This window comes from Benincasa hispida, chromosome 9 (assembly GCF_009727055.1).
Source record: "Benincasa hispida cultivar B227 chromosome 9, ASM972705v1, whole genome shotgun sequence".
NCBI classification, from domain to species: Eukaryota; Viridiplantae; Streptophyta; class Magnoliopsida; order Cucurbitales; family Cucurbitaceae; genus Benincasa; species Benincasa hispida.
The window spans coordinates 27,302,796-27,328,691 of NC_052357.1; the positions used below are offsets into that span (position 1 = coordinate 27,302,796).

At 30.9% G+C, this 25,896-nt stretch overlaps 1 protein-coding gene across 1 annotated transcript; it reads right to left on the reverse strand.

Annotated features, from left to right (window-relative positions):
- Positions 1-13,393: 13,393 nt before the first annotated feature.
- Positions 13,394-14,241, reverse strand: LOC120087059 (ethylene-response factor C3-like). The gene has a single exon (XM_039043904.1). The coding sequence runs from the start codon at positions 14,189-14,191 to the stop codon at positions 13,508-13,510; it is 684 nt and encodes a 227-aa protein (XP_038899832.1). The 5' UTR covers positions 14,192-14,241; the 3' UTR covers positions 13,394-13,507.
- Positions 14,242-25,896: the final 11,655 nt, after the last annotated feature.

The following is a 25,896-nucleotide window of genomic DNA, read 5'->3' on the forward strand; positions in this document are numbered from 1 at the left end:
CTCTGTTTCATCTTCTCCATCGAAACAACGCTCTGTAACTCTTCTTTAAAGCATCTCAGGAACAACACAAGCGACTCAAACTTACAAATTACAGACTCAATTGCAACAATAATGCCCAAAAATGCAGGGGCCTTTATAAACCAAATTTGTAAATAAAAGAAATCCTTAAATAGAGTGTTATATCTCGAAACATCCATCGACAAAAAACATCCACAACCATTCATCGCATGAAACATAATGCAGATTATAAAACCCACGATTACTATAAAAACGATTCAATAAAACGAATGAAATTTGGAATTAGAAACCTACAACCTGTCTCTGATACCAATTGAAAGAAATTTTGGGAAAAGATCCTTTGAGCAAAAGCAAAGATCGTTCCAAATTCTATTTTTATTGACTATAAAGTTTTACAGTGAAACAACAAGAAGATTAAAATTACAGCATGCTTTAAAACAATCATATAAAGTTTCAGAAACCCTTACCTTTGAAGAACCCTTTCTTCAAGAAATCCCTAGTACAAGCCACGAATGGAACTCCTTCCACGTGGATCTCCTTCTTCACACAAACACCATCACTTGAGAACCCTCTGTATTCTCTTAGGATAAAGGATTCAAGCAAGGCTTGAATCCTTGGAAGAGGGAAGGAGATGGAGAGGAAGAGAGGGAGATTTCTACAGAGAACTTTTCTCTTGGAGATAACTCTTCTCTCTTGAGCCAACTAGGAAGTAGAATCATCTACAACCAACTTGAATCCCACGTATAATAATTGAAAGAATGAGAGGAGGAAGTTGTAACTCCATCCCTTTAATTAATTTCAATTAAATTAATATTAATATTAATAATATATATATAGATTTTTATATAATATATATATATTAATAATTATATAATAATATATATATATATATATAACTATTTATTTTATATTATATACACTATATGTTATATCAAATATAACATATAGCCTATAGTTTTATATTGGATCAAATAAAACATAAACTATAGACTTTTTTCTCTCAACAATACATGACATTTAATATAAATCACATTTATATTAAATTCACTTATATGAATCTCATGCATATAATTGCTATTTGGATCATATCCAAATTATTATTTCCTTCCAATATAAATCATATTTATATTTAAATTTAATTACATGAATCTCATTCATATAATTAGTATTTGAATTATATTCAAATTCCTCTCATTTATAATGTATCAAATACATTATAATTAATTATATCACATATAATTAATTCCCTCAATTAATTTAAACACTTCAAATTAATCCAAAGATTAAATCCCTGTTGAACTATAGAAGGGACCTTATGGACCTATAAATTGAAGCTCTAACAGTCCTCAGATAATTTGTTAAACTATTTAATTAAATTACCCAACATCCGTTAACTGTCGGCCACTTCATTAAAGACCGACAGTTGCACTCTTCGTACATAGATAAATTTATGTGTCCATTAGATATAACCAATCAACAGTAAGATGACTTTTCACAAATTACTCATAAGTACAGCTGGGTCAAAATGCTGTTTTACCCCTATAGTTACATCTAACTCCTTAAGTACCATTAATTCCTCTAATGAATAATAAATCATAGTCCCACTATGACCAAGTCCCTCTTAGGCCAGGAGAGGGTGTGGCCACTATGTTTAAGACCCGGAATCAGCACTTAAGGGAGAAATTTATATACTTGCCTCTACATCAGGGAATGAGTGTATTTCGTCTTGTGTAGCTGTGTTTCCAGCTCCCCAGTCAAATGAATCCTCAAAATAGTAGGCTTGTTGAGTTGGCAATCTAATCACTCTCACCCATACAAATCAAAGGACTACTTTCATGAGCAGGAGTTCACAACTCACTCAGGATTCAGGTCATGCCACCTATGGTCATCTTAGTGAAATATAAGTCTCTATTATTAATGGCGTTATATAAAGAGACTAATCATTTTGTGGTTCGGTCTTATACAAACTCTTTGTATAGGATACCCTCGCTCACATATCTCCATATTAATGATCAGAATCAGACCATTTGTAGTACTTTACAACACTTGTAACACCTACAAAGCGGGCCGTATCCGTATTATCACCAGGATAAGGTACCCAACCTTATCTATTTACTACAGACCATTTAGTTTATTATTTAAACAAGATCCACTTGTATGTCTTTACATACTTGTTTAAATTAGATGAAATAACCTCGGATCTTAGTTTATTGGATTGAATATATGCTTATAAAATAACACTTATTTTATTAACATCAATATGTTTATACAAAGTTTACAAACTATGGGATTACAAAGAGATTTAGGATACCATTTCCAACAAAATGGACACATAATATATCTACAGTGAGGGGAGTGCAACTACAGGTTATAGTGAATAGTCCTGTTAGTTAACAAATGTTGATTAACTAGGCTAAAGAGTTTGACCGGTTAGTTGGAGCCCATGATCTGTAGATCCATCGGGTCTCCTTGCTAGCTCACTACGGACAAAATTGAAGAATTAAGTGAAGTAAGAATTTGAACTGTTCAAATTCGAGATTTAGAGAAAATTGTATTTAATATGAGATATAATTTACAATTAAATGATTAATTTATTAATTAATTATTTTTTAGTGTATTTTTTAACATTAGCATCAAAGTATTTTAAAACTTGATTAATGTACTAGTATCTGAAATGGATTTCATAATTGTTAACAAGACTCCTGGTATCTGAAATGGATAGAAGTAGATAATTCAATCACTTTTAGTCGAGAATAGAAGTAGATAATGCTAATTGCTAACAAGACTCCTAGTATTTGAACCTTTCATTTAAAAAAAAAAAAATTGAAAATTGAGCGCGTGTCTCTAGGTTTGCTGTATAGCAAACATGTCAAAAAACTTTCACCTGAAAAATTGATTATTATCTGATTTTTATTTCATTGTTATGTGATTGCTATGTAATTGTCACACCTGCAATCACAAAAAAGTTGAAGTCATGACTTTGGTTTCTTAAAATGTATTTTTCATACAATACAATTTCCCAAAGAATTATATTTAGCTCAAGACCATACAAAATTTCAATGAAGACTATAAAATTTCAAGCAAGACCATGAACAATTTCTAGATCCCATTTGAAAATTTGAGTTATCCTCAACCTCACCAAGCTTGTTTCTTTTGTTCTAAAATGATAATTAAGAGGAAAAATTGCCAAATATTGGCTTGATAGCTTGTTCCTCTTCAAATTAGACCCAAGAATCTACACTCATCTTTTCAAATCCCAACAAGATCACACCTCAAAATCAAAAGAAGTGGGTAGGAGTGAAAAACCCATCTTCAACCACCATACAGGCTCTTAGAAGAAGAAGAACCAACAAAGCAGTGTGAAGAGCCCTCTCCATTCTCTCAAGCTACAAGCAAAAAAAGAAAACACATAAAAATGCACAAACCTCCTTCAGTATCTAAATATAGAAAGTTTATGAGCCCAAGAAAATAGAATAACCATAGGCATATGAGCATATATCTCAGAATTGATTCTAGAAATTTTCAGCTATAAAGGTAACATTTCACCTTGAATACGAATCAACATCCTATACTTCAAAAACATTTATAGTATACTAACAAAATACAAAAAAGAAGGAACTATCGGTTGAAATTCATAACAAAAGAAAGAAATCTTGTAGTTGTTCTTGTTGTTCCATGGCTTGGAGACAGAACTTCAATTCATTATTTTGGTTTGTAAGCCCAATTGAATATCTCTGAATATAGAGCAATTTGAAAAAACCAAGAATTTAGCAGCAGAAAAATGAAATAGAAAATAATCATCATCAATGCTCAAGATTTCTACCTGTAAAAAAGTGAGTTTGGCAAACAGAGTGGTAGCTTCTGTTTAAAGAGTTTGAACGTTATGTTCCAACTCATATACTACATCTTTCGTTCTTTTGATTGAGTAACAAACTGATGGTTTGCTAAGATCCTGAAGTAAATTTATTTCTCAAGTTTAAAAAGCAATAAACGAAGTAATTTAAGTAAATCAGTCAATGACGTAATTAACACACACCTCTTTGCATGCTTCGGATCAGTTAAAGCAATCTCGGGAAGTTTTTCATTTGCCATAATTTTCTTCAGTTCAGTCCCACTAAACTCACCATTATCAAACTCTAAGCTGAATGGAGGATAATTACCATCAACTAAGTTGTTTGAAGAAACTTTCCCCAGACGAACACCAGATGGCGTAGGAGGAAGTTTGGGGGACTCATCACCAAACTACAGTTTGGTCGTCAAACGCTCAAAGTTCGTAGATCTATGTATGCCAATGAGGAAGTCAGACGAGAGCAGTTGAGATCATGGATACCTACAAGATCGTGAACATAGCGCAAAGATTGAGAGAATAAGTCTGTCGAAGATGAGTTTTTCGAGAGGGGAAGAGGGACAAATAAATTTAGGGCTTTTGAGAGGAGAAGAAGTCGTGGAAGTGGGTTTTTTCGCTTGAAATATGCTCAAGATGATGAAGACTGGGGAGGCCATCCACGATAAAAAGAAGAGGGAAGAGAAAGACAAAGAAATTTAGGGTTTTGAGATTTTTTTTATTCTTACTTTTTAATAGTTAAGAAAGGGAGGGAAACAAAAATGAAAGAGGAAGGAAACAAAAAAACAAAGGATTTAATATAATTTTTATACTCGATATTTAAAATGTGTCAAGTACAAACGTATCAAACTTGACGTTTTAACAATGTCAAGTTTAGGCTAGCGAGAAAAAATCCAAAAGAATTCGTGAATCTCCATTTTTTTTTCATTTTTTATTGACATTTTTCTCTTAAAATACATGTTACTTGACATTTTTTCATAAAAACGTCAAGTACTAAAAATTTCAAATGTCAAGAAATGTGTTTTTCCTTGTAGTGTTTACACATACAATGCAAGGTGAATTTAAATTAATTATCTCAAATTATTATGTTTTGTTTTCTTTTGATTTTGTTATTTTAAAATAAAACTGATATAAATGAGAAGATAATTAATTTAATAAGAGATTTGAAATTTTTTTAATTTAAGTTGATAAAAAATTTAAAATTTGTAAATTTTGAATTTGAGTGGGAAAATGATAAGAGTTAACCCCAATTGGAATGATATTATTGAAGGAACTCTTATCAAAGAGTACCTCTGAGTGGAAGCAAGATCGTTCCAAACTCATTGTGACAAAATTGCCGCATTTACAATCAAACAGGCTAGTTATGCATTTCCAACAAATTACAGGCATGTTTTGAAACTTTAAACAACAAGAGAACAAAACACATACCAGTTGAAGAACCCTTCTTCATAGAAATCTCTCTCTCGTCCAACGGACTACTCCTCTCGCTCTCGCTGAGAATGTCTAAGCAATCGTCCACCAAATCGTCTATCCACGAATGAACTCCTCATGAACACGGCAACAGGGCAGGCACTACCACTTTGAACCCTCGGTATTCTCGCTGTGAGAATCTAAGAGGTGTGGGCTCTGTTGGATTTGGTAGAGGGAAGGAGGAAGAGACAATCGTATACCACAACCAAGCAAGTGGGAGAAGTTGGGTGTCTATGATGATGGGCAGAAATGCACGTCATTATAGGCCTTTTATTTAGAATTATAAGGGCTGTTAAGTAGAAGATGCGGTGATTATACTTAGAATTCATGAGAAAATGAGTTTGCGTCTATCGACATTAAGAATCTTGGCTAACCCACTTTTATGCGTTATTATGCGTTCAGTTGTCTATTTTTGTAGCTAACACAGGAATCGATCGCATATGCGGAAGCTAGGCTATTGCAAGGACGACCGCATGCCGGGGATCACTCCATCGTGGAGATGATCGCATGCGGTGATCGCATACGTCAGTCGTATGGGTGTTGCGACTGTCGAGTGAATGCATCCATCGCATAGAAGTTGCGGCTGTCAAGCGAATGCAGTCATCGCAGAGAGATTGCGGCTATAGAATAAGAACCATAATAGAAGAGCGATCACAAGATTGGTGGAATGCAAGCATGAACGCATACATTGGGATTATAAAAAATATGATGTTGACATTTCACCTACCACGCCGTTAGCAACAGAGATTTAGAAAAAGACCATCACGTCGCGAGTGTTAGATTCAGAGCAGGTCCATTAATGCTATCGGCGATCAAGCTCTATAAATAGAAGCCTTAAGGCAGATCTTTGTGATCTAGACCAAAGCGTGAGAAGATAGTCTTAAGAGTTCTTTATCCCTTCAATCATTCTGGGGAACTTAGGAATAAGCTCCGTTTTCTACTACACAACGTATGCACCCTTTAAGTAGGATATGGTGGTATGCGGTCATCTTGCTTAGGTTGAGAGCACGTGAGCGGGATATAGAGGCTTAGAAATAGGCTTCTTAACACTATTGCAGATACATCGCATGCGTTTACGTCAAGTGTGTATAGCATGATCGCATAGCTTGCATGGGCTGGGGTTGCCCTTGCGATCAAGCTTAATGTTGCAGTGAAGATATCCTCGCCTTTTCATCTATTTTTTCCATGCATTTTACTACGCGTTAACAGTTTTCGTGTCTCTACCTCTCAGTCATACTTCCACCACTTAATCTGTTAGTTAGGAGTAGGAGTATTGTGTAGCCTTTCAACCTCAAATTCTTTTATTCTTCGCCGTAAACACACTACTGCATAATATTTAGCTACAAGTCCCTGAGTTCGACCTCGGATCACCCGAGAAACTTGCGTTCTCGTTATACTTGGTGAGAGCGCAAGAAAACTTGTGACAGGAATACATGGTAATTGCATATGAGATCAATGCACATTTTCCATTCCAACGCATGATCACCGACGCATGAAAACAAACGCATAACCTAAGACATGTATCGCATAATACGCGTTCCCTAATTTTTATCACCAGTCTATCATATAGTCGATGATTTCATTTAGTAAAGGGCTGCGATCGTATAGACGATCGTTTAGTAAACGTTCGGGCAAGCAATCGTTTAGAAAAGAGCTAGACGATCGTTTAGCAAAATTTATACGATCGTTTAGTAAACTGCGCACGTGTATACGATCGTTTAGAAATGTTGAGCTATCATGTAGGCTCTCGTTTTGCTATGTGATAGGCAGTATACACCATTCGTGAGCAAATGTCTGATCCTTTTGCAAAATGAAAACAATTTTCATTTTTTCCTTCAGTTATGAAAATTGAATGCAACCTCCCACTATCATTCAGTTACGGAGAAAAATCCGGGCAACAATTATCCTATAATTGTCAAAATTAAATAATAAATATAATCTTATTATATTCATTAACTTATGGTTTAATATCACATCATATGCAATATATTAACCATGTCTTTTTCTCCTCCATTAGATATAAATCATATTTATATCATTTTCCTCCAGTTAATGTATCTCATACATTATGTCAACCATATCATATATAATTGACCCGTTTAATCATATCATATATAATCGAACTCCATATTGTCAATTTGAACATTTCAAACTGACCCAAAAACTGATTCTCAACTTGAATCCATTGAGCTACCAAGGGGACTTTATGGACCTATGGCTCGAAGCTCCAATGGTACGTGAATAGCTAACTAAACTCTTTAGCCACGAGATCCACCATCCGTTAACTACGAGACATTCCACTAAAGACTGACAGCTGCACTCTTCTCACCACAGATATATTTCCATGTCCATCGGATATAACCAATCAATAGTATGATAACCTTTCACAGATGCTCATAAGTACATCTGGGCTAATTTACCATTTTGCCCCTACATCTAACTCCTTAAGTACCATTGATCCCTCTAATGAACAATACAACATAGTTCTACTATGTGTGGACACCTCTTGGGCCATTGGAAGGTGTGTGACACCACATCGTTCAAGCTCCAAAATCAGTCCTTAAGGGAGCAATCTATCTAGTTACCCCTGCTTCAGGAAAGAAGTGAATTCCATCTTGTGTAGCTGAATTTTCAACTCCCAAATTAGACGAATCCCCAAAGTGGTAGGTTTGAGTCGGCGATTTGGCTACTCGCACCCATGCAAATCAAAGGACTGCCCTCAAAGGCAAAAGTTCCTAACTCACTCAGGATTGAGGTCATGTTACCTATGGTCATCCCAGTGAAGTGAAGTCTCTATCATGAACGATGTTATATAACGAGACTATAACACTTCATGGTCCAGACTTATACAAACTCCTTTGTATAGGACACCCCCGCTTGCATGTCTCCACATGAATGATCAGGATCAGACCATCTGTAGCAAGTCACAACACTTGTAACTATTCTACAAAGCAGGCCGCATCCGTAATGTTACCAGGATAAAGTTTCCCTCCTATATCCATATACTATAGACCATTTTGGTTATCACTTAAGGCATACCTGTATGTCACCACATACATGCTTAAGTTACAAATGACAATCAGGGATCTTAGTTTATTGGTTTGTGGTAAAGCAAATAAAACATCCAATATTCATAGACAAAAGTGAAGAAAATATCATATATTATACATCACAAGCATTTGTTCAAAACTGTAACTACAGGACCCAACGAGAGTTTAGGGCATCATCTCCAACAATTATATAATACATCTTCTTCACTTAGCCCCCCAATCCATCTCTCTATCGCATGTTGTTATCCATGTCGAGACTATCATCAGCGTCCTTAGGCTTGTGTCGTTGCGGAGGGTAGCAACAATAAGTCTCTTTTTCACTTTCTTATGAAATCTCTTTTCCACAAAGCTTTACATGCAAATAAAGTCGTCAACCCCGTGCTCTGTGTTGCTGTTTACCAATTATCGTCGTTGTGTGGTTGCCAGAGGAAATGACCAACAGTGTTTTATTGAGTATCCGAGCCTATAATTTGGGTTTTTATTAAAGTTTTGATTGTTTTGGAGTTTTGTGTTGGGGTCGCTTGAACAGAGGGATTTTTTTCCTCACGATTATGTGTAGTTGTGTGTTGGCTTTCCAAAATCTCTAACTTGTTTTGGATTGGGATTAGAGTTCTTGGGGGCTCTCCAAATTCCTAATTCACTAAACTGTTTAGTTATAGTGTATTTGTGATTTTTTGAATGTTTTTAAAACACTTCACTTTCAACTTCCAAACATTATGTATTTAATTGTAGTTGAGGGTAATTTTGACAATTTCTCATTATTATTTTTTATTATTTAATTTCATTTTGCTACCTTTACAATTTTGAAAATATTTTACTATTTTTTCAAATGAAACATTGAAATTTGCTATTTATCTAGTCTGACTTGGTCCTTTTGTTTATGTTTTTAAATGTCAATTTAGCATGAGTTTAAAAAAAAATTAAATTTAAGGATTAATTTCTTATCAAAACAAAATCCAACTACGGAAATCCTATAATACAAAATTAAAAATAAAGGAGACTTGTAGTACCTAAAGTTACGGATGTTGACGTGATCAAAGTTTTTGGATGGAAGAAAATATCTAAAAAGTATTTTAAAACTTTAAAAAATATATAATTTTATAAACTAAAAAAATCAACTATTATTGAAATAAATATATAAGAATAGTGGACAAAGAAGACTATTACTTATAAGATCCAAAAATAGGTCATTGGTTTATCCTTTGTACCATCCAAGTTTCCATGACTTTTTTTTCTCTTCCCTCTTTTTCAGCTTGACAATATATAACAACCCTAACTAAATAAGGCAACATGTGCTATAAATATATCTAACCGTAAACATGAAATAAATTTCTTAGAATAAGGTATATTATACTTTATTATAAGAATTAAATAAATTTAAAAATATTATTTCATGTGTAAATGAAGCCGATCATTAATGACTAAGACCTATTATTAGAAATTGGGGAAGAACGGAAAGTTCTTGGAAGTTTATTATGATAATATGATGAAGAGAAAATAAAAATTACACTTGTAATATATTTGAAAATAAGAGTTGAAGTTATGACGTTATACTATTGGAAGTTGAGTATTATTAAAAATAATATACTATTCTAATTACAGGGGAAGAAAGGAAAGTTCTTTGAAGTTTATTATTATTATTATAAAAATTTTCACAAATAGAAAAAATGTCAATCAATTTACATAAATAATAATAAAAAAATACTAATAGACTTCTATAAATGTCTATCAGTGATAGACTTTAATCAATTTCTATCACTGATAAATACTGATAGACTTCTATTATTTTTTAAAATCTCCCTTCTTCTTCTTCTTATTTTTTTTGTTGAGAAGAATAAAAAGTACACTTATAATGTATTTAAAAAAGACTTTAAATTGTACTAAAAAAGACTTGACGTTATAACCAATGATAATATCCTTGAATATGTCGATATATCCGTGGATATATCCATAAATCTAAGGGTTCATATCGATATTAAATATCTATAGATATTTCCAACATCTTTCATAAATGCTCGTAAAACATAAGTAATATCATCTATTTAATCCAACATGAGTATCACTACTATAACAATATCTAAAACTTAGTTTTGGAGTAAAAACAACTTGATTATTAATCTAAATAAATTCTATAAGTTTCGTGACTTACAATAATATGTCCGTCGATATATCTGTAAAATTGAAATTTCGATATAGATATCGATCTTGATGTTTTAATCCTTGATTATAACTTTATTTAGAATACATGATTAAATGAAATTGATTGGTCTTGTGTACCAAATTAATTTAATTAATAAAAGAATAAAGTGAATTACTTTTTTTAGTATAACAAGTAGACTATATTGATATTTGAACTCATGACCTCAACAGAAATTGATCTAAATTCTTGTAGAGTTATATTCATTTTGGACAACTAAAGTTATATGGTTGGGTCATAATTTTAATAAATTTGATGGATTGCAAAAAAAAAAAAAAGTTATTTATAAAAACTTTTAAGTTTTGTATAACAACACTTCTATTTAATTTATTGATTTGAGGTGCAAACCCCTAACTTTAGGTCAAACTATATTTAGGTTTATTTGTCAATTTATTATAATTTGTAAAAGTTAATATTTAATATAACATAGATTAATTAAAAATCATGCATATACATTTTTTTTTAAAAAAAATTAATCAAACATCACATTTTTTTTTATTATTATCATCATATTTACAGTAGCAACACACTTTGTTTTTTTAGTTGGATGATAGGTGGAGCGGAGAATTATTGACCTCTTGCTCGAAAGATATATGTTTCATCAAATTTAGTTATGTTAATTAACACATTTCTTTTATTGACTGACAATAAGTTATTAAAAATTAAAAAAATGATCAGTATGCTTGTGAATAAATAAAAATGTTTGGTTGAATGATTTTTTAGATTTAAATTAAATGAACAAATTGAAACTCCAAAACTCATTAGAACTAGACTGAAATTAAGATGAAACTATTAAATACAAGTTGGTGTAATATTTTAAAAACTATGGGCACCAAAATAATTATATTATTCCAAGACAGTTAATTGAAGTCCCATTTTATAATAATTAATTCGATTTTTATAGACCAAATCTGATCGGATAATCATTTAGACCCCGTTTTGTAACTGATTTTTTGTTTTTGTTTTTGAAAAATAAGCCTATTTCATCTATATTTTTTACAATGCTTAACATCTTTTTTAAATACAATAGTTAAATTTGTAGCCAAATTCCTAAAACAAAAACAACTATTTGAAAGCTATTTTTTTAGTTCTTAAAATTTGGCTTAATTTTTTAAATCATTAGTGAAAAGTAGATAATAAAAGAAGAAATTTGGAGGTGAAAGTAGTGTCAATAAGGTTAATTTTAAAAAACCAAAAACAAAAAACAAAATAGTTACTAAAGGGGGCTTTAGTTTTTAATTTTTTTAAATTAAAATTATAAACACTACTTTCATACCAATGAGTTTCTTTGTTTTGTTATTTTCATTTTGATTTTATTTTTTCAAAATTCATGTTAAATTTTAAATACAAAGAGTAGTTTTTATTGTTGGAGTTTAGGAATGTACATGGGTTGGGTTGGGTTGAGGGTATTTTTTGGACCAACCCGAAAATCTGGATTAGTTTGATTGACAACCCAAATGACCCAAATAAAGTTTCCAACCTAACCCAACCCAATCCTTAAAATTCGGGTTGGGATGGGTTGGGTTGTCGTGTTATAACTTTTTTTTTCTATTTTTAATGAAAAATATGTAAATTTATATATAACACATGACTAATAACTAAAATCTCATAAAATTAAGATGCTAAATACCAAATATCTATGATATTTATTGTAAACTTTAAACAAAGACAAATATCATAACAATTTTAAAAGAAAAATATTAAAATTTCAAAAATTAATTAATACAAAAAAATCAAATTTTAAACAAAGAGGAATATATATATATACAAAATTTGGGTTGGGTTGGGTCAACCCAAATTGTTTTTAGCCAACCCACAACTCAACCCAATCCAATAAAAATAAAAAAATTCAACCAAACACAACCCAAGAACAAAATTAACTCAATCCAATCCTTACATTTTGGTTGGATAGTTCGGATTATTCGGATTATTTGAACACCCCTATTGAAGTTTGACTAAGAATTTGAATGTTACTTCATAAAGATCACTAAGAGTTGGGGGCATTGTAAAATTGTAAAATTTTCAAAAATCAAAAAGTTATCAAACAAAGACTTAAATTATTATCTCATGCGAGTTTAGTTTCAGATCTCGACTTAAATAAATCAAACCTATTTAGAAAGTGATTGGCAAAAACCAAGAAATTCAAGTTATATTTATAAACTTAATTTTTAAAAAATAAAAAATATTAATAAATATGGCCAATATATGAATAGATCATGTACGTAGTGGAAACTCGTAAATAATATGAGTGTTTTATGTTAGGTTATCAACCAAAACAATTTAGTGCATGTTTAGGAATGATATTAAAATTTTTAAAATGACTTTTGTCGTATCCAAAATCATTTCATTTTAATCGCACAAAATTAATTTAATATTTAATCTTATACTTTTGAATTTAATTTTTATATTATCAAAATTAATTTCAAATAATTATCAATATTAGGGTGATTTTAAAATTTTCAAAAGTGGTTTTAATCCTTTCAAAATTACACTCTCACACTTGTTCTTATGCTACAACATTGGTTACCATATATATTTTTTTTTTTTGTAACGTTTAGACATATATGAGAATAATTTAATTGGCATAAATAATATACTTTCAATCAATATGTTTGAAGTTCCAAACCTCTATCCTACATATTATTAAACTATAAAAATTGAAAATGTATATGATAAAAATAAAATATAATTTTCACAAACTGGTAATTTTCTGATATTTGATAGAGTAGAGATAAAACTAATTAAAAAAATCATGAGATATGATATGATATTTTCTTTTTATAATAAATAGATATAGAATATTACACCCATGAGAATTTGAACTTTTAATCTATAGAAGATTATTGATACTAGTTTAGCTATTATAAAATGAAGAAAAGAAGGAAAGAATAGAGGGCAAAAGAATTAATCATCCCTAATGACCCACAATTAAGAAGTCAAACTTAAAAGTTCTTCTAAGTACTCAACACCTAAATCCTCAAAAACAACTACAGTTTTCTTCTTCTTCATCATCTTCTTCTCCATCTTCTCCACCTCAGCCATCTTCTTCCTCCGTATCGAGTGGCGCCGCTTAAGCGCCAAGACCGGCGAGCACCCGGCCTCCCATCGATACTTCATCTCTCGGAGCGACTCTCGAACAACCTCGACCGGAAAGTTAAGCGTAGCTAGCCCTCCTCTCATGCAAAATGCGGCTTGGTCATACGCCAATGCAGCCGCCTCGGCACTATCAAATGTCCCCAACCACACCCTCACACCTTGTCGAGTCGAATCCCTAATCTCGGCTGCATATTTCCCCCACGGCCTCCTCCGCACCCCTCGATAAACCCTCTCCTCCTTATGTGATTGGTCTTCTTGCACTACGATGTCGTCGCTAAAACTCCCTTCTTCCTCTATTTCCTCTTTAACTTGCATCACCACCGGAGATGAACAAGAGCTCGAATCCGACGACGTTGTTCCTTCGGCCACCTCGACAAACATATCATCAAACAACATCTCTTTCAAGTAATTGAAGTCAAATGAACTCTCTTCTCCGGAAATAAAACTCTCATTGTGATTATTGTTCCACAAGAAACTTTCTTGGTAATTACCAAACAAATCACTAACAATTGACATTTTTTTTTGGGATAAATGGGGTTTTGGGGATATACTATACAAAAATGCAATGAGGGGTTTTGAATTTGTGACCAAAATAGGAAAGATGAGAAACCCTTTTTATAAGAGAGAGAAATAAGGAAGGGTTTTTCTATGATATGTATGAAAAGTTTATAATATACAAAGTTGGTGGTTATATAAAAATGGAAGGACCACAATAAAAAGAAATAAAGCACGTGGGTCAAAGAATTATGTTTGAGGCTAAGGGGCGGCTTTGGCTGATGATGTGATATAGAGAGGTGAGTTGGGGTGTGGGGATCTAAATTCTCAACTGTCAATGTCGTTTTTGCTGACCAATTAGAGCCTACTAGGGTTTTCTTTAAATAAAATATTTCGATGATCCGGAAAACGAGATCGGTACGGTTCGAATTCAAATGACGTGGATTGAGTTGATCAGGTGGGGCGAAACGAGAAATAAAAGATAGTCATTATCTATTTTGTTTAAAAGGGTAATCGTTATCTATTTTGTTTCTCTTTAACTAAAATTTATATGAAAGTTTTTTAATATAGGAAAACATGTCTTTTTAGTTTCAGAGATTGGTTATATATAGTTTCTGTTTGGTCTCTATGTTTCAAAATGTTACCATTTTAGTTTTCATGTTTTGAGTTTGAGTTCAATTTAGTTTCTAAATTACATAATATAAATTGGTCCCTAAGTTTCCAGATTTACACTTTTAACCTCGATTTTTCACCAAATATTCACTTTCAATTATTACCATTACTGTATATTATTTGAAGGGTAATACAGGATGCACCTATTTTTCTGCATTCATTCTCACCACTCACATAAAAAAAGTTAAAATATTTCAAAAAGGGAAAAAACAAAATTTGTCACATGATAAGTTATGATTAAACAATTTGACGGGATGCACAAAGATAGATGCTACCCAGGATGCACTTAAATACTTTTCTTATTTAAATTTAAAATAATTAGGAAACAAAAAATTAAAATTAATTTTAATAATGAAACTTAATTAATAATAAATTTTTAGCTTTTTAAATTAATTAATATACATTAACACTAAAGACAGAAAATAAATATTTAATAAAGGGTCGAAGTTAAAAGTACAAATCTTAAAATCAAGAGAACAAATAGAAACAAAAATCAAATCTCAATGAAAAAATTACTAAATTGAAACCAAATTAAATATATTTTTTCCCTTTTAGATATTAAAAATGCGATATCACGCACTAAAGTGAAAATTTAGGTCGAAATCTCTCTTATTTGCAATAAAAGTATATGTGAGTTTTAAATTTATTTTTAATTAAATCTTATTTGATCTAATATTCTAGATTATATACTTTAACAGCAATCAAAGTTTGGAGATTGAAAAGATAGACCGAAACATATATAATTTAAACCAAATTAAACATATAACTTCTTAATCGTATTTTCGTCTTTCTAATTAGAAGTGTGCATGTTTTATGGCTCAATTAATATATGTGTAGTTCGAGCATGGTTGAGTATTATTATACGTCTCTACTTCTAAAATTAAAAATTTGAATCTTTATTCCATATTATTGATGTTAATATTTTTTAAAAATACAACAGTATTTTTTTAAAAATTGAAATAAGAAAAAATCACTATGATATGAATGGATAATAGACCAAAACCCTAAAGTTGATGGTGAAAGGGTTTTAAACAGAAATTAATTCCTAGTTGTTACTAAATTAAAATTTTGTACTCAAATCTTTAATAAAATTAATATGTAGTTTAGAGAAAACCAATACACACACTTTTTCCCCTTTCCTAAATATGTTGAATATATATATGTAAGACAAGTTGAAGAAAAGAGGATAATTTTTATCTTTCAACTTTCCTAAAATCATTTTGTCCAATAAAAACAAATTTTAGATTATCTTTGATTATGTCAAATAATACTTGAGACTTTCTATATTGTATTTTTGTACACATAGATGGTTGGGTTAAGTTAAGTTACAAATTTAGTCTTTGAATTTTTGTTTTGTGTCAAACAAGTCACTAAATTTTACTTAAAAAGTGTCCTCATTGGTTTTTAATCTTAATATTTTGTATCAAATAAGTCTTTAAACTTCAAAATGTGTCTAATAAATTGCTAAACTTTGATTTTTATGTACAATTATTAAATCTTGATCTTTCAATTTCGTGTCTAGTAAGTTCTTTACGGTTTCAGACTTTTTAAGATTCACGAAACGTTTAGATATAATCTAACTTGAAAATTTAGGCCTCATTTGATAACCATTTTGTTTTTTGTGTTTGCTTTTGAAAATTAAGCTTATTGATACTACTTTCACCTCCAAATTTCATCATTTGTTATCTACTTTTCAGCAATTGTTTAAAAAATTAAGCCAAATTTTAAGGACTAAAAAAAGTAGCTTTCAAAAAATTGTTTTTGTTTTTGGAATTTGACTAAGAATTCAACTATTGTACTTAAAAAAGATACAAATCATTGTAAGAATGTGAATGAAATAGGTTTAATTTTCAAAAACAAAAATAAAACACTAAATGATTATCAAATAGGGTCATAATGTTCTAGGAGATTCAAAATTCAATATTATTTGTCGTAGATTTGTTAAACTCAAAATTTAAAGTTTAAAAACTTATTAAATACATTTTCAATAACAAGGGTGTATTAGCTACAAATATAATAGTTTCTAGAATTATATATTTCTTTTTCTTTTGGGAAAGTGTGAGCAACTCCTAACCCTGGTAAGCAAGTGGGAGAGAGATTTTAAATCCCACATGTTCTTTTTGATAATTCCCTTCCATTGCAGTTGCAATTTTTGACTAAATTATTATACTCATGGTCTCTTTAACTATTTCTAATTTTGCTTTTAACATCTAAAGGTTGTGATTTTATATAGGGTTGTTTTTAAATATAGTAAAATAAGTCAACTTATTTATAAATATAACAAAATGTCACAATTTATTAATGATAGATAATGATAGACACTAATAGATATCTCATTGACGCTGATAGATGTCTATCAATATCTATCATTGCTATTATCACTGGTAGACAATGACATATTGCTATATTTAAAAATATTTTTAGCAGTTTTGTCATTTGAAACAATTACCATTTCGTATATTCTCAATCATTTAATTTGTTTTTTCTTTTAAAAAACCCTTTAGAATGTGTATTGAAATTTTACGAAAATCAAGTTAGAATTAATTTTAAAATGGGTTAATAGCATATTGATTTGATTTAGTCTAGAACTTCTATAAATCCAAGGTTATATAATTTTTCTTTTAAGGAATGAGAAAAAAAACTTTTATTTTCTTAACATTTAGTTGTGTGAACATTTTATTTTGACGAGAAAATATAAATAGTAGCTCAATTTTTCTTGTCGAATATTTCTTGGAAATTGACCTACAAATTCGCCTTTTTGTCTCTTTCATATATTTTAGAAAATTGTCCCCCACAAAATACTTCATTTAATTGAGCCTAGCTCAAATCTCTCTCTCTCTTAAATTTTATCAAAATTTGAGAAAATATTCAAAACAGATTTGTTTTTGTTTGAACTTGTTTGGATTTATTTGAGAAAAAAATGTTTTTTAAAAACTTTATTTTTATTTAAATACTTTGAATAAAAATGGATTAAAATTGTTTTTTGAGTAGTTATAAAAATTTCAATTTCTTTAAAAATTGACTCTATTGTTTTTAATTAAACATTTGAAAATATATTTCAAACAAACCATAAATCTTTTAAGTTATCAACCCGAACATATATAGCTCAAGTGGTAGAACATTAAGAAACTATTTAGTAGCTTCAAAAAGTTTACTGAATATGCAATTGACAAATGTGATTTTAAAGTTATTTTCGAGTTTTATGATCTAAAAAGTACAAAATTAGAAACAATATTTTCATCTAATTTTCGCACCATCTAAATTTTGAATACAAAAATTTAAAACTCAAAATTATTAAAATGATACAAGTTTTAATAAGAATATCGTAAATGCATATCGTAAACTCACGTCTGTAAATATACATACATATATATGAGAATATTAAATCATAATTACTAAAATAATTTATCATGAACATATTCATAAATTTAATTAATTAATAATAATATTCAACTCAATATTTAGTGAGTAATTACGACTAGTTTTAAGGTTTATAAATATATTATAAAACATATTATGAAAAATTGTTTCCATTAGGATTAATTTGTGGATGTACTACCAAACGTATTTGTGAAAAGCACATGAAATACAAGTTGCATTTAAATTTATATCTAATTTTTTGACCTCCGGCCTCTTAATCAAATATATATACCTTAATTTTTTTTAAAGACATGACATATATACCTTAAGAAGCACATATACTTCTAATTGTGCAGAGAATCGGTATAAAAATGATGCAAATTATTGTAAGAAATAAGGAGAAAATAGGCTCAATTTCAAAACCAAAAACAAAAAATGAAATAGTCACCAAACAAGATCGTAGTTTTTAAAAACTTATTTTTATTTTTTGAATTTAGCTAAGAATTCTTGTACTTGAGAAATATGCAAATCATGATAGAAAATAAGTTTAATTTTTTTTTTTAAAAAAACGAAATGATTACCAAACAGAGTCAAATTATTATTTTTTGAAATGGAATATTTTCTATGAAAAATATAAATCAATTATTTTATCTTGAGCCTTCTATGTATTGAGTTAAAAAAAAAATAAATAGAGCAATTTGCATTTTATCTCAAATCATTCTTTTGCTGTCTTTTTGCCTTAAAAAGCAGAAAAAAACAAAGAAACAACAATAATAAAATTTGTTATGTTTTCGAATATTTCTTCTTCGTCAATCAAACATCGATTTTTGCTTTTTTTAAACACAAATTTTCTTGAATATACGACGTAATATAATAAACAATTAATAAATACATTGAATTTATCAATACTTATATACGCAATATTTTTTTCAAGGTAGTATAATATCATTTGAATATTCCATTGTAACATGAGGTTTGAAGTTTCTATTGAACTTATAATAATGAAATTTTGATAATCTCTAACACGTATGATAATAGTATGTTCAACAATCTAAGAAGCATGATATTTGAATATTGAAATTTGTTCTTAATTTCATATTTCTAATTGTATGAACTATTTTAAATCTAACCACTTTATTAGTTTAGATGACAACTATGATAATAGATTTGACCCGTTTATAATTTCAGTAATTATTTGTTGTTGATAGTAAGGTAATTTTATTGAAGTTTTTTTTTTCCTCCTCATAGATTACTTTATTTATAAGTATACCAAATAGAGCAAAACATACCCCAATAGATGAGAAAAAATATCGAAGAGACAATACAAAGGTGGTTGAATAACTCTTATTAACTAAAGATAAATTTTAGTTCATCAGTGGTGCCTAACTCATCTTCGTCGTTGGCTTCTCCGTCCAACTCTATCTTTGGCATCTCCCATTGCATCAAATTTTCGAGCCAGCAATACTTCGTCACAGTCGATGCCACAAAAATTACCTCCTCTATACCCGTCGAACTCCTTAACTTCCACTTTATCTATTCCTCTGGCACTATCCATTGCATCTGATTCCCCTCCAAGTTCTCCATTGTCGTCACCGCCGCAACGATTACCTCCAAATCCGTATGATTCCACGATTCCGACTTCATCTCCTCTGCCACCGTCTCCTTAACCATCTGCTACTCCCCCTCCACCTGCACATGTAACTCCGTTGCCATCAATACCCCCAATGTTTCCTTCGTCGCCTCGGATGGTTCTGTCGACAACTCCACCATCAACTCCATCCAATGCTCTGCCCCTATCAACATCGGAAGCTCCACCTCCAGTAAAGCCTCCTCAATCTCCACCTCCGCAATCACCAAAACCACTTGAAAACTCCTCTATGCCGCCACCACCACCAACACAAACAAATTCGTCGTATATCGAGCTCCACCGCCACCATCCACCTCAGTGTCGACCTTTGCTTGTGGTGGTGAGGACAACGATTGCGGGTGATGTGAAGATAGAGGAAGGGGCACGACGCACAGAACAGAGCAGGTACATGGGATGCTTGAGGCTGCCGCGAAAGGAGAGAAATTTGAATTTCAAATTCTAGAAAACATTCATCGTTGAAGAATTAATTACGAGAGTTTTATGAAGCGTGCCGTTTTTTCGTACCTTGATTATCGATTCAACGATTGAAAATTTTACGAGATAATAAAGAATTATTGACGTTCCTTTTTCTGACAACAAAAAAATTGTCAAGAAAAAGTGAACTTTCCCAACCACCTTAAAAATCATTTCACATTGCAATATTTTTTCATTAAAATTGTTTACTATACGATGATGGACATTGTTTGTCAATGAGACATGCTCTTACTAATGCTAAAGAAGGTAGTATCGACAAAAGTATGATATGTTTACTTAGTGATGACAAAAATTGGATGTAAGTTGATAGTATCTGCAAATCATTTTAGCGTTGGTAAAAGTTTTCCCAACGAAGAACTTGCGAAGCCCAAATTTTTTATCGAGAAAATCTTTGTTGATACATTTTTTTACTTCTATTGTTTTTTGACATCCGACAAATTCCGAATTCTTGTAGTGAAAAAAAATCATGAAAGGTAGTTTAACTATAACAACTTTAAAATGTCATGAAATCTTTTTTTCCTTGTAGTTTATACTCTACCCTAGATCAAATTTTAGATGAAAAATCTCAAAGCCATTCAACACACAATGTATCTAAAACTAAACCATGAACTCTATCCTCAATCATACTAGGTAAAAATTGAGCTTCTCGAATCTTAAACACATAAACATATATTTTTGTCATTAAAATCTTTCATATCATATGCAATTTTCATTATGCTAATGTAATTTAACTCGATCATCAATGTGCTCGAATGAATTAATCAACTTAGATTCGATCCTCTCAATGTGGATTGGACCAAGACCATAAAATTCAATAAAAAAGAAATAATGAGAGTAGTAATAAGTTTATTTTGCTAATCTATGGTTTGTAATTTCCTTTAAAAAATATATATATTAAACCAAAGTGAATAAAAATACCATGGGCGGCATCAATAACTCATAGTTAGGAAGAAAAAAGTGGGTGCCGCCATGAAATGTTCACTTCAAATCTGATACCACAGATCCACAACAATATGTTTCATCATACAAAAGGCCAAGGCATAATAAACATATGAAAACAAATTAACAATAGAAACAAAGATTATTGTAATTTAATATATGATGACGCAATCCCATTATTATTATTATAATTAAAATTTGCATAAAAGGATGAAATTATCAGAATCTATTTCCAATTTGTTTATTTTTGCCATCAATATATATCCTTGTCCACTTGCATATGTTAATATATAAAAGAATATCAAGGAAAAAAAAAGGTTCATTAGGATTATTTTTAGTTTCTATTTTAATTTTAAATTAGCCTATACTTTTTAGATGTTACATGCTTTCACGTTTTACTTTTAGATTTATATATATTTAAAAGCTTTGTACGTAGAAATAAAGACGCCAAATATTTAAAATTATTTTCATTGATGTAGGTATACGGGTTCATGATTCGATTTGGAGGTCAAACCAAATTGAACAAAAGATTTTAAAAGAACAAAATCATTTGTTTGATCCGAACCAAATTGCAAATATTCAATTCGATTTGATTTTCAATTTATATATATGTGCATACTAAAATGAATCGAAAATTTAAAAGATAAAATCAAACCAAATAAAACTGCAAATGCTCGGTTTAATTTGATTTTCATTTTATATGTGTGTATGTCTCCGTTTGTGTAATGGTTTGGTTTGATTTTTTGTTTGATTTTCTATTTCAAAATCAAACGGAACAAAAAATTTTGAGTTCTTGTAATTTTAAACCAAACCAAATCAATGCTTCAGTAAAAACTAAATTTTACTTGGTTCAATTTGATTTTGTCAATTGTTTCAATTTGAGTGGTTTCAATATTCACCCTTGGGTGTGGGACTATTCAATTGTTTATATATATATCTATGACAATGCTTGCCTGTGAAACAGATGACTACCAAAAGCTTGGGTAAAGTTATACTACAAACGACTTCATTAAGGTATAAATTAGATTAACCATTTTTTTAATCAGAATTTCGAAGGTTGATTCATTGTTCATATGAATACATCATAAAAGTTGACAATGTCTGACCATTCAAAAATTAAACTTATTGAAATTATAAAGAGGATACCTACAACATGTTAGACGATGTTATAAATAATTTTACAACATTTCATAGAATATCAAATGCAAATAACGTATAAAAGGAATACCAGAGATTGGTAACCTAATTCAGTGAATACCACCAACGTTTAGGGGGCAGAGTGTCCAAGAAAGATAACTTCACTAATCTAAATGATAAACAATTACAACATAATACTTATCTGTAACTACAATTTGATTACAACAACTCTTGTAGAGCTCAATCACTCAACCATTCACATAGGCTTTTCCTAGATGTGAGAATCCCTCTCATAGTGACTTAGGCTAAGTAGTAATATCAGTGAAGAACTTCTTAAGCTCCTAAAATCAAGGCTCCCTCTTGACAAGTCCCCTTAAGCCGTGAGACTCCCTCTCACTAGAGCTTTATCGTTCCCTCTCAACTTAAGACCACCTCAATTGAATTGCTTAGTTTTTCCCTAAGTTAGAGAATCCCTTTGCACATATATCCTGGAGTATGTCTCCTGAGGGAGTAAACATTCATGCACTGGAAAAAAACAGAATCAACAAGCATTCTATTTACACTTAGTTTGAGTTTTAAAAGTAAGAAAACATTTTTATAGAAGAGGGTTTCAAAATGTTATACCTTTGATGAAACTCTTCAATACCAACTCCTCTCCATAAATTGGATCTTCAAAACACTAGTAGACCACCACAATGATCTTTTCTACTATCCTCTAACTTGGATTGAGAGATGGAATCTCAGGTCGAGATCAATTAGGTGAAGGGAGATGAACTTTTTAAACAATTCTGAAAAACTAAAGCTTTTAAAGAGCTAATTCATGCAAGCACTACTTGGTTCAGTTGATTGACACTCCAATCAACACCAAGATAGTGGGAAAGGTGTCCAATTTGGGATTAATGCACCTAAATGTTGAAGTTGAAAAATTCCACTATCTTGGAATTTTCCAATTTCTCAATTTTAAATTTTTTTCTTTTTCATTTTCAAATTTCATATAGTTTTCACTAAAATCATATTTAATTAAAAAAAAATCAAATCTGAATTTGAATTTTACAAAATTAAATTTTTTTATTTAATTAATTAATTAAATAATAATTTGAACATCAAATATTAAATTAATTAAACACCTATTTGATACATGAATCCTATTCATGTTAATTAATATTTAAATCAATATTTAAATATTTTAATCCCTCTGAATACACTTAATTTCAATAAATTAAACGTTTAATTTTATCAAATATAGTTAACTAAACCCTAAATTGAATTGATACGAGCTAGTAGAGAGATCTTATGGACCTACAGATTATGACCTCCAACGATTTGTGATTAATTGGCTAAACTCTTTAGACCGAATTAATCAATATTCATTAACTACCGAGACACACCACTATAGCTCGATAGTTACACTATCCTCACCATAGATATATTTCTGTCCACTTTAACCATAATTAGGAAGTCGATCCTTTATAGGTTGTTCGTATTTACAGCTAGATCAAAATTACCGTTTTATCCCCATAAATACATTTTACTCCTTAAGCTCCCACTGATCCTCTCTTAATCAACTAGTTTATAGTCCAACTAATAAATCATATCACTCTTGGCCATGAGAGGGCGGGGTTCCTTTGTTTAAACCGGGAGTCAGTACTTAAGAGAACAACTTATCTGCTAACCCTAAATTGGGTAGGAGTGAATTCCATATTGCAAAGCTATGTCCCTAGCTATCTATTCAGTCTTATCTCCAAAATGGGAGGCTTATTGAGTAGTGCTATTGGACTACTCTCACCTATGTAGATAAAAGGATAATTCCGAATAAACAGGAGTTCAGAGTTAGCTCAGGATTAAGATCAAGTTACCCTAGGTTATCAAATTTGAAATAGTCAGTTTTATCAGTAAACGATCATTATAAAGAAAAGTGACTATTTCGTGGTCCGGTCTTATGCAAACATCCTTTGCATAGGATGTCTCCACTCGCATGTATCCACATGAATGATTTTATATCACATCATTTGTATCAGTATACAAAGTGGGACACATCAGATAGTGTCACCAGGAGGAGGTACCCAATCTCATCCATATACTTATTGACCATTTTGGCTATATACTTAAACTTGATCCATTTTTATGTCTCCGCATAAAGTTTAAGTATTCATATTATAGTCATGGATTCGTTTATTGGATTTTTATAATAGAATGCAATATCAATAAAATTTTATTGAATGAACAACTCAATAATACTTTTATTGATAAATAGAATATGTTCTCAATATTTACGAACTGCGAGTTTTAGGTCATTCCGAACAATCTCCCACTTTGACTAATACTACAGTGAGATACAGAGAGAAAATACAATAAATTAGGGCATCTATATACCCTTGACATTCTCCCACTTGCCCTATATTATGAAGCTCATAGTCCTAGTCCGACCAAGTGGCCCTCGAATACTTTAGCCGAGAGGGCCTTCGTAAATAGATCAGCAAGATTGTCCTTAGAGGCTATCTTTGTGACTATCACGTCTCCTCGATGTACTATCATAGTCACCTCGATGTACTATCTCCCCTGATGAGATGATACTTTCTCTCGATATGTTTTCCACATTTGTGGTTTCTTGGTTCCTTTGAATTGGCAACTTCTCCATTGTTATCACAATACAGAGTGATAGGCAGAAGCATATTTGGAACCACTTCCAAATTTGTTAGGAACTTGTGAAGCCATACTGTTTTTTAGCTACTTCACATGCAGCTATGTATTCAACTCTCATCGTGGAGTCAGCGATACAACTTTGTTTGATGCCTCTCCACACTATAACTCCTCTATTAAGAGGGAAAACTAATATTGAAGTAGATTTCTTAGAATCTACATCAATCTAAAAATCAGAATCAGTGTATCCCATAAGGATCAAATTCTTAGACCATACACGAGCATATAGTCCCTCGTTCTCCGGAGATACTCGAGGATGTTCTTACTGGCAGTCCAATGACTGTGTCTAGGGTTTGATTGAAACCTGCTGACAATTCTAACTGCAAAGCATATGTTAGGACGTGTACACAACATAGCGTACATCAGGCTCCTAACCGTTGATGCATATGGAATTCTTTTCACTTCCTCAACTTCTTAAGGCATCTTAGGACACTGTTCCTTTGACAAATGAATTCCATGTCTAAAAGGTAACATACCCTTTTTGGAATTTTGCATATTATACCTTGACAATATCTTGTCAATATAAGATGTCGCTAGCATTTTTTGTTCTTGTGATTCTGAACATTTTGGATCCCAAGAATGTACTGTGCATCTCCTAAATCTTTCATTTGAAATTGTGATGCTAGCCATCTTTTCACGCCAGTAAAAAAACTTGTCTCATTCCCAATGAGTAAGATATCATCAACATAAAGGACTAGGTAAGCTACAGTTTTGTTGACTATCTTCTCATAAATATTATGTACAAAGCCATAAGATTTGATCGCAGTGTCAAATCTTATATTCTAGGATCTAGATA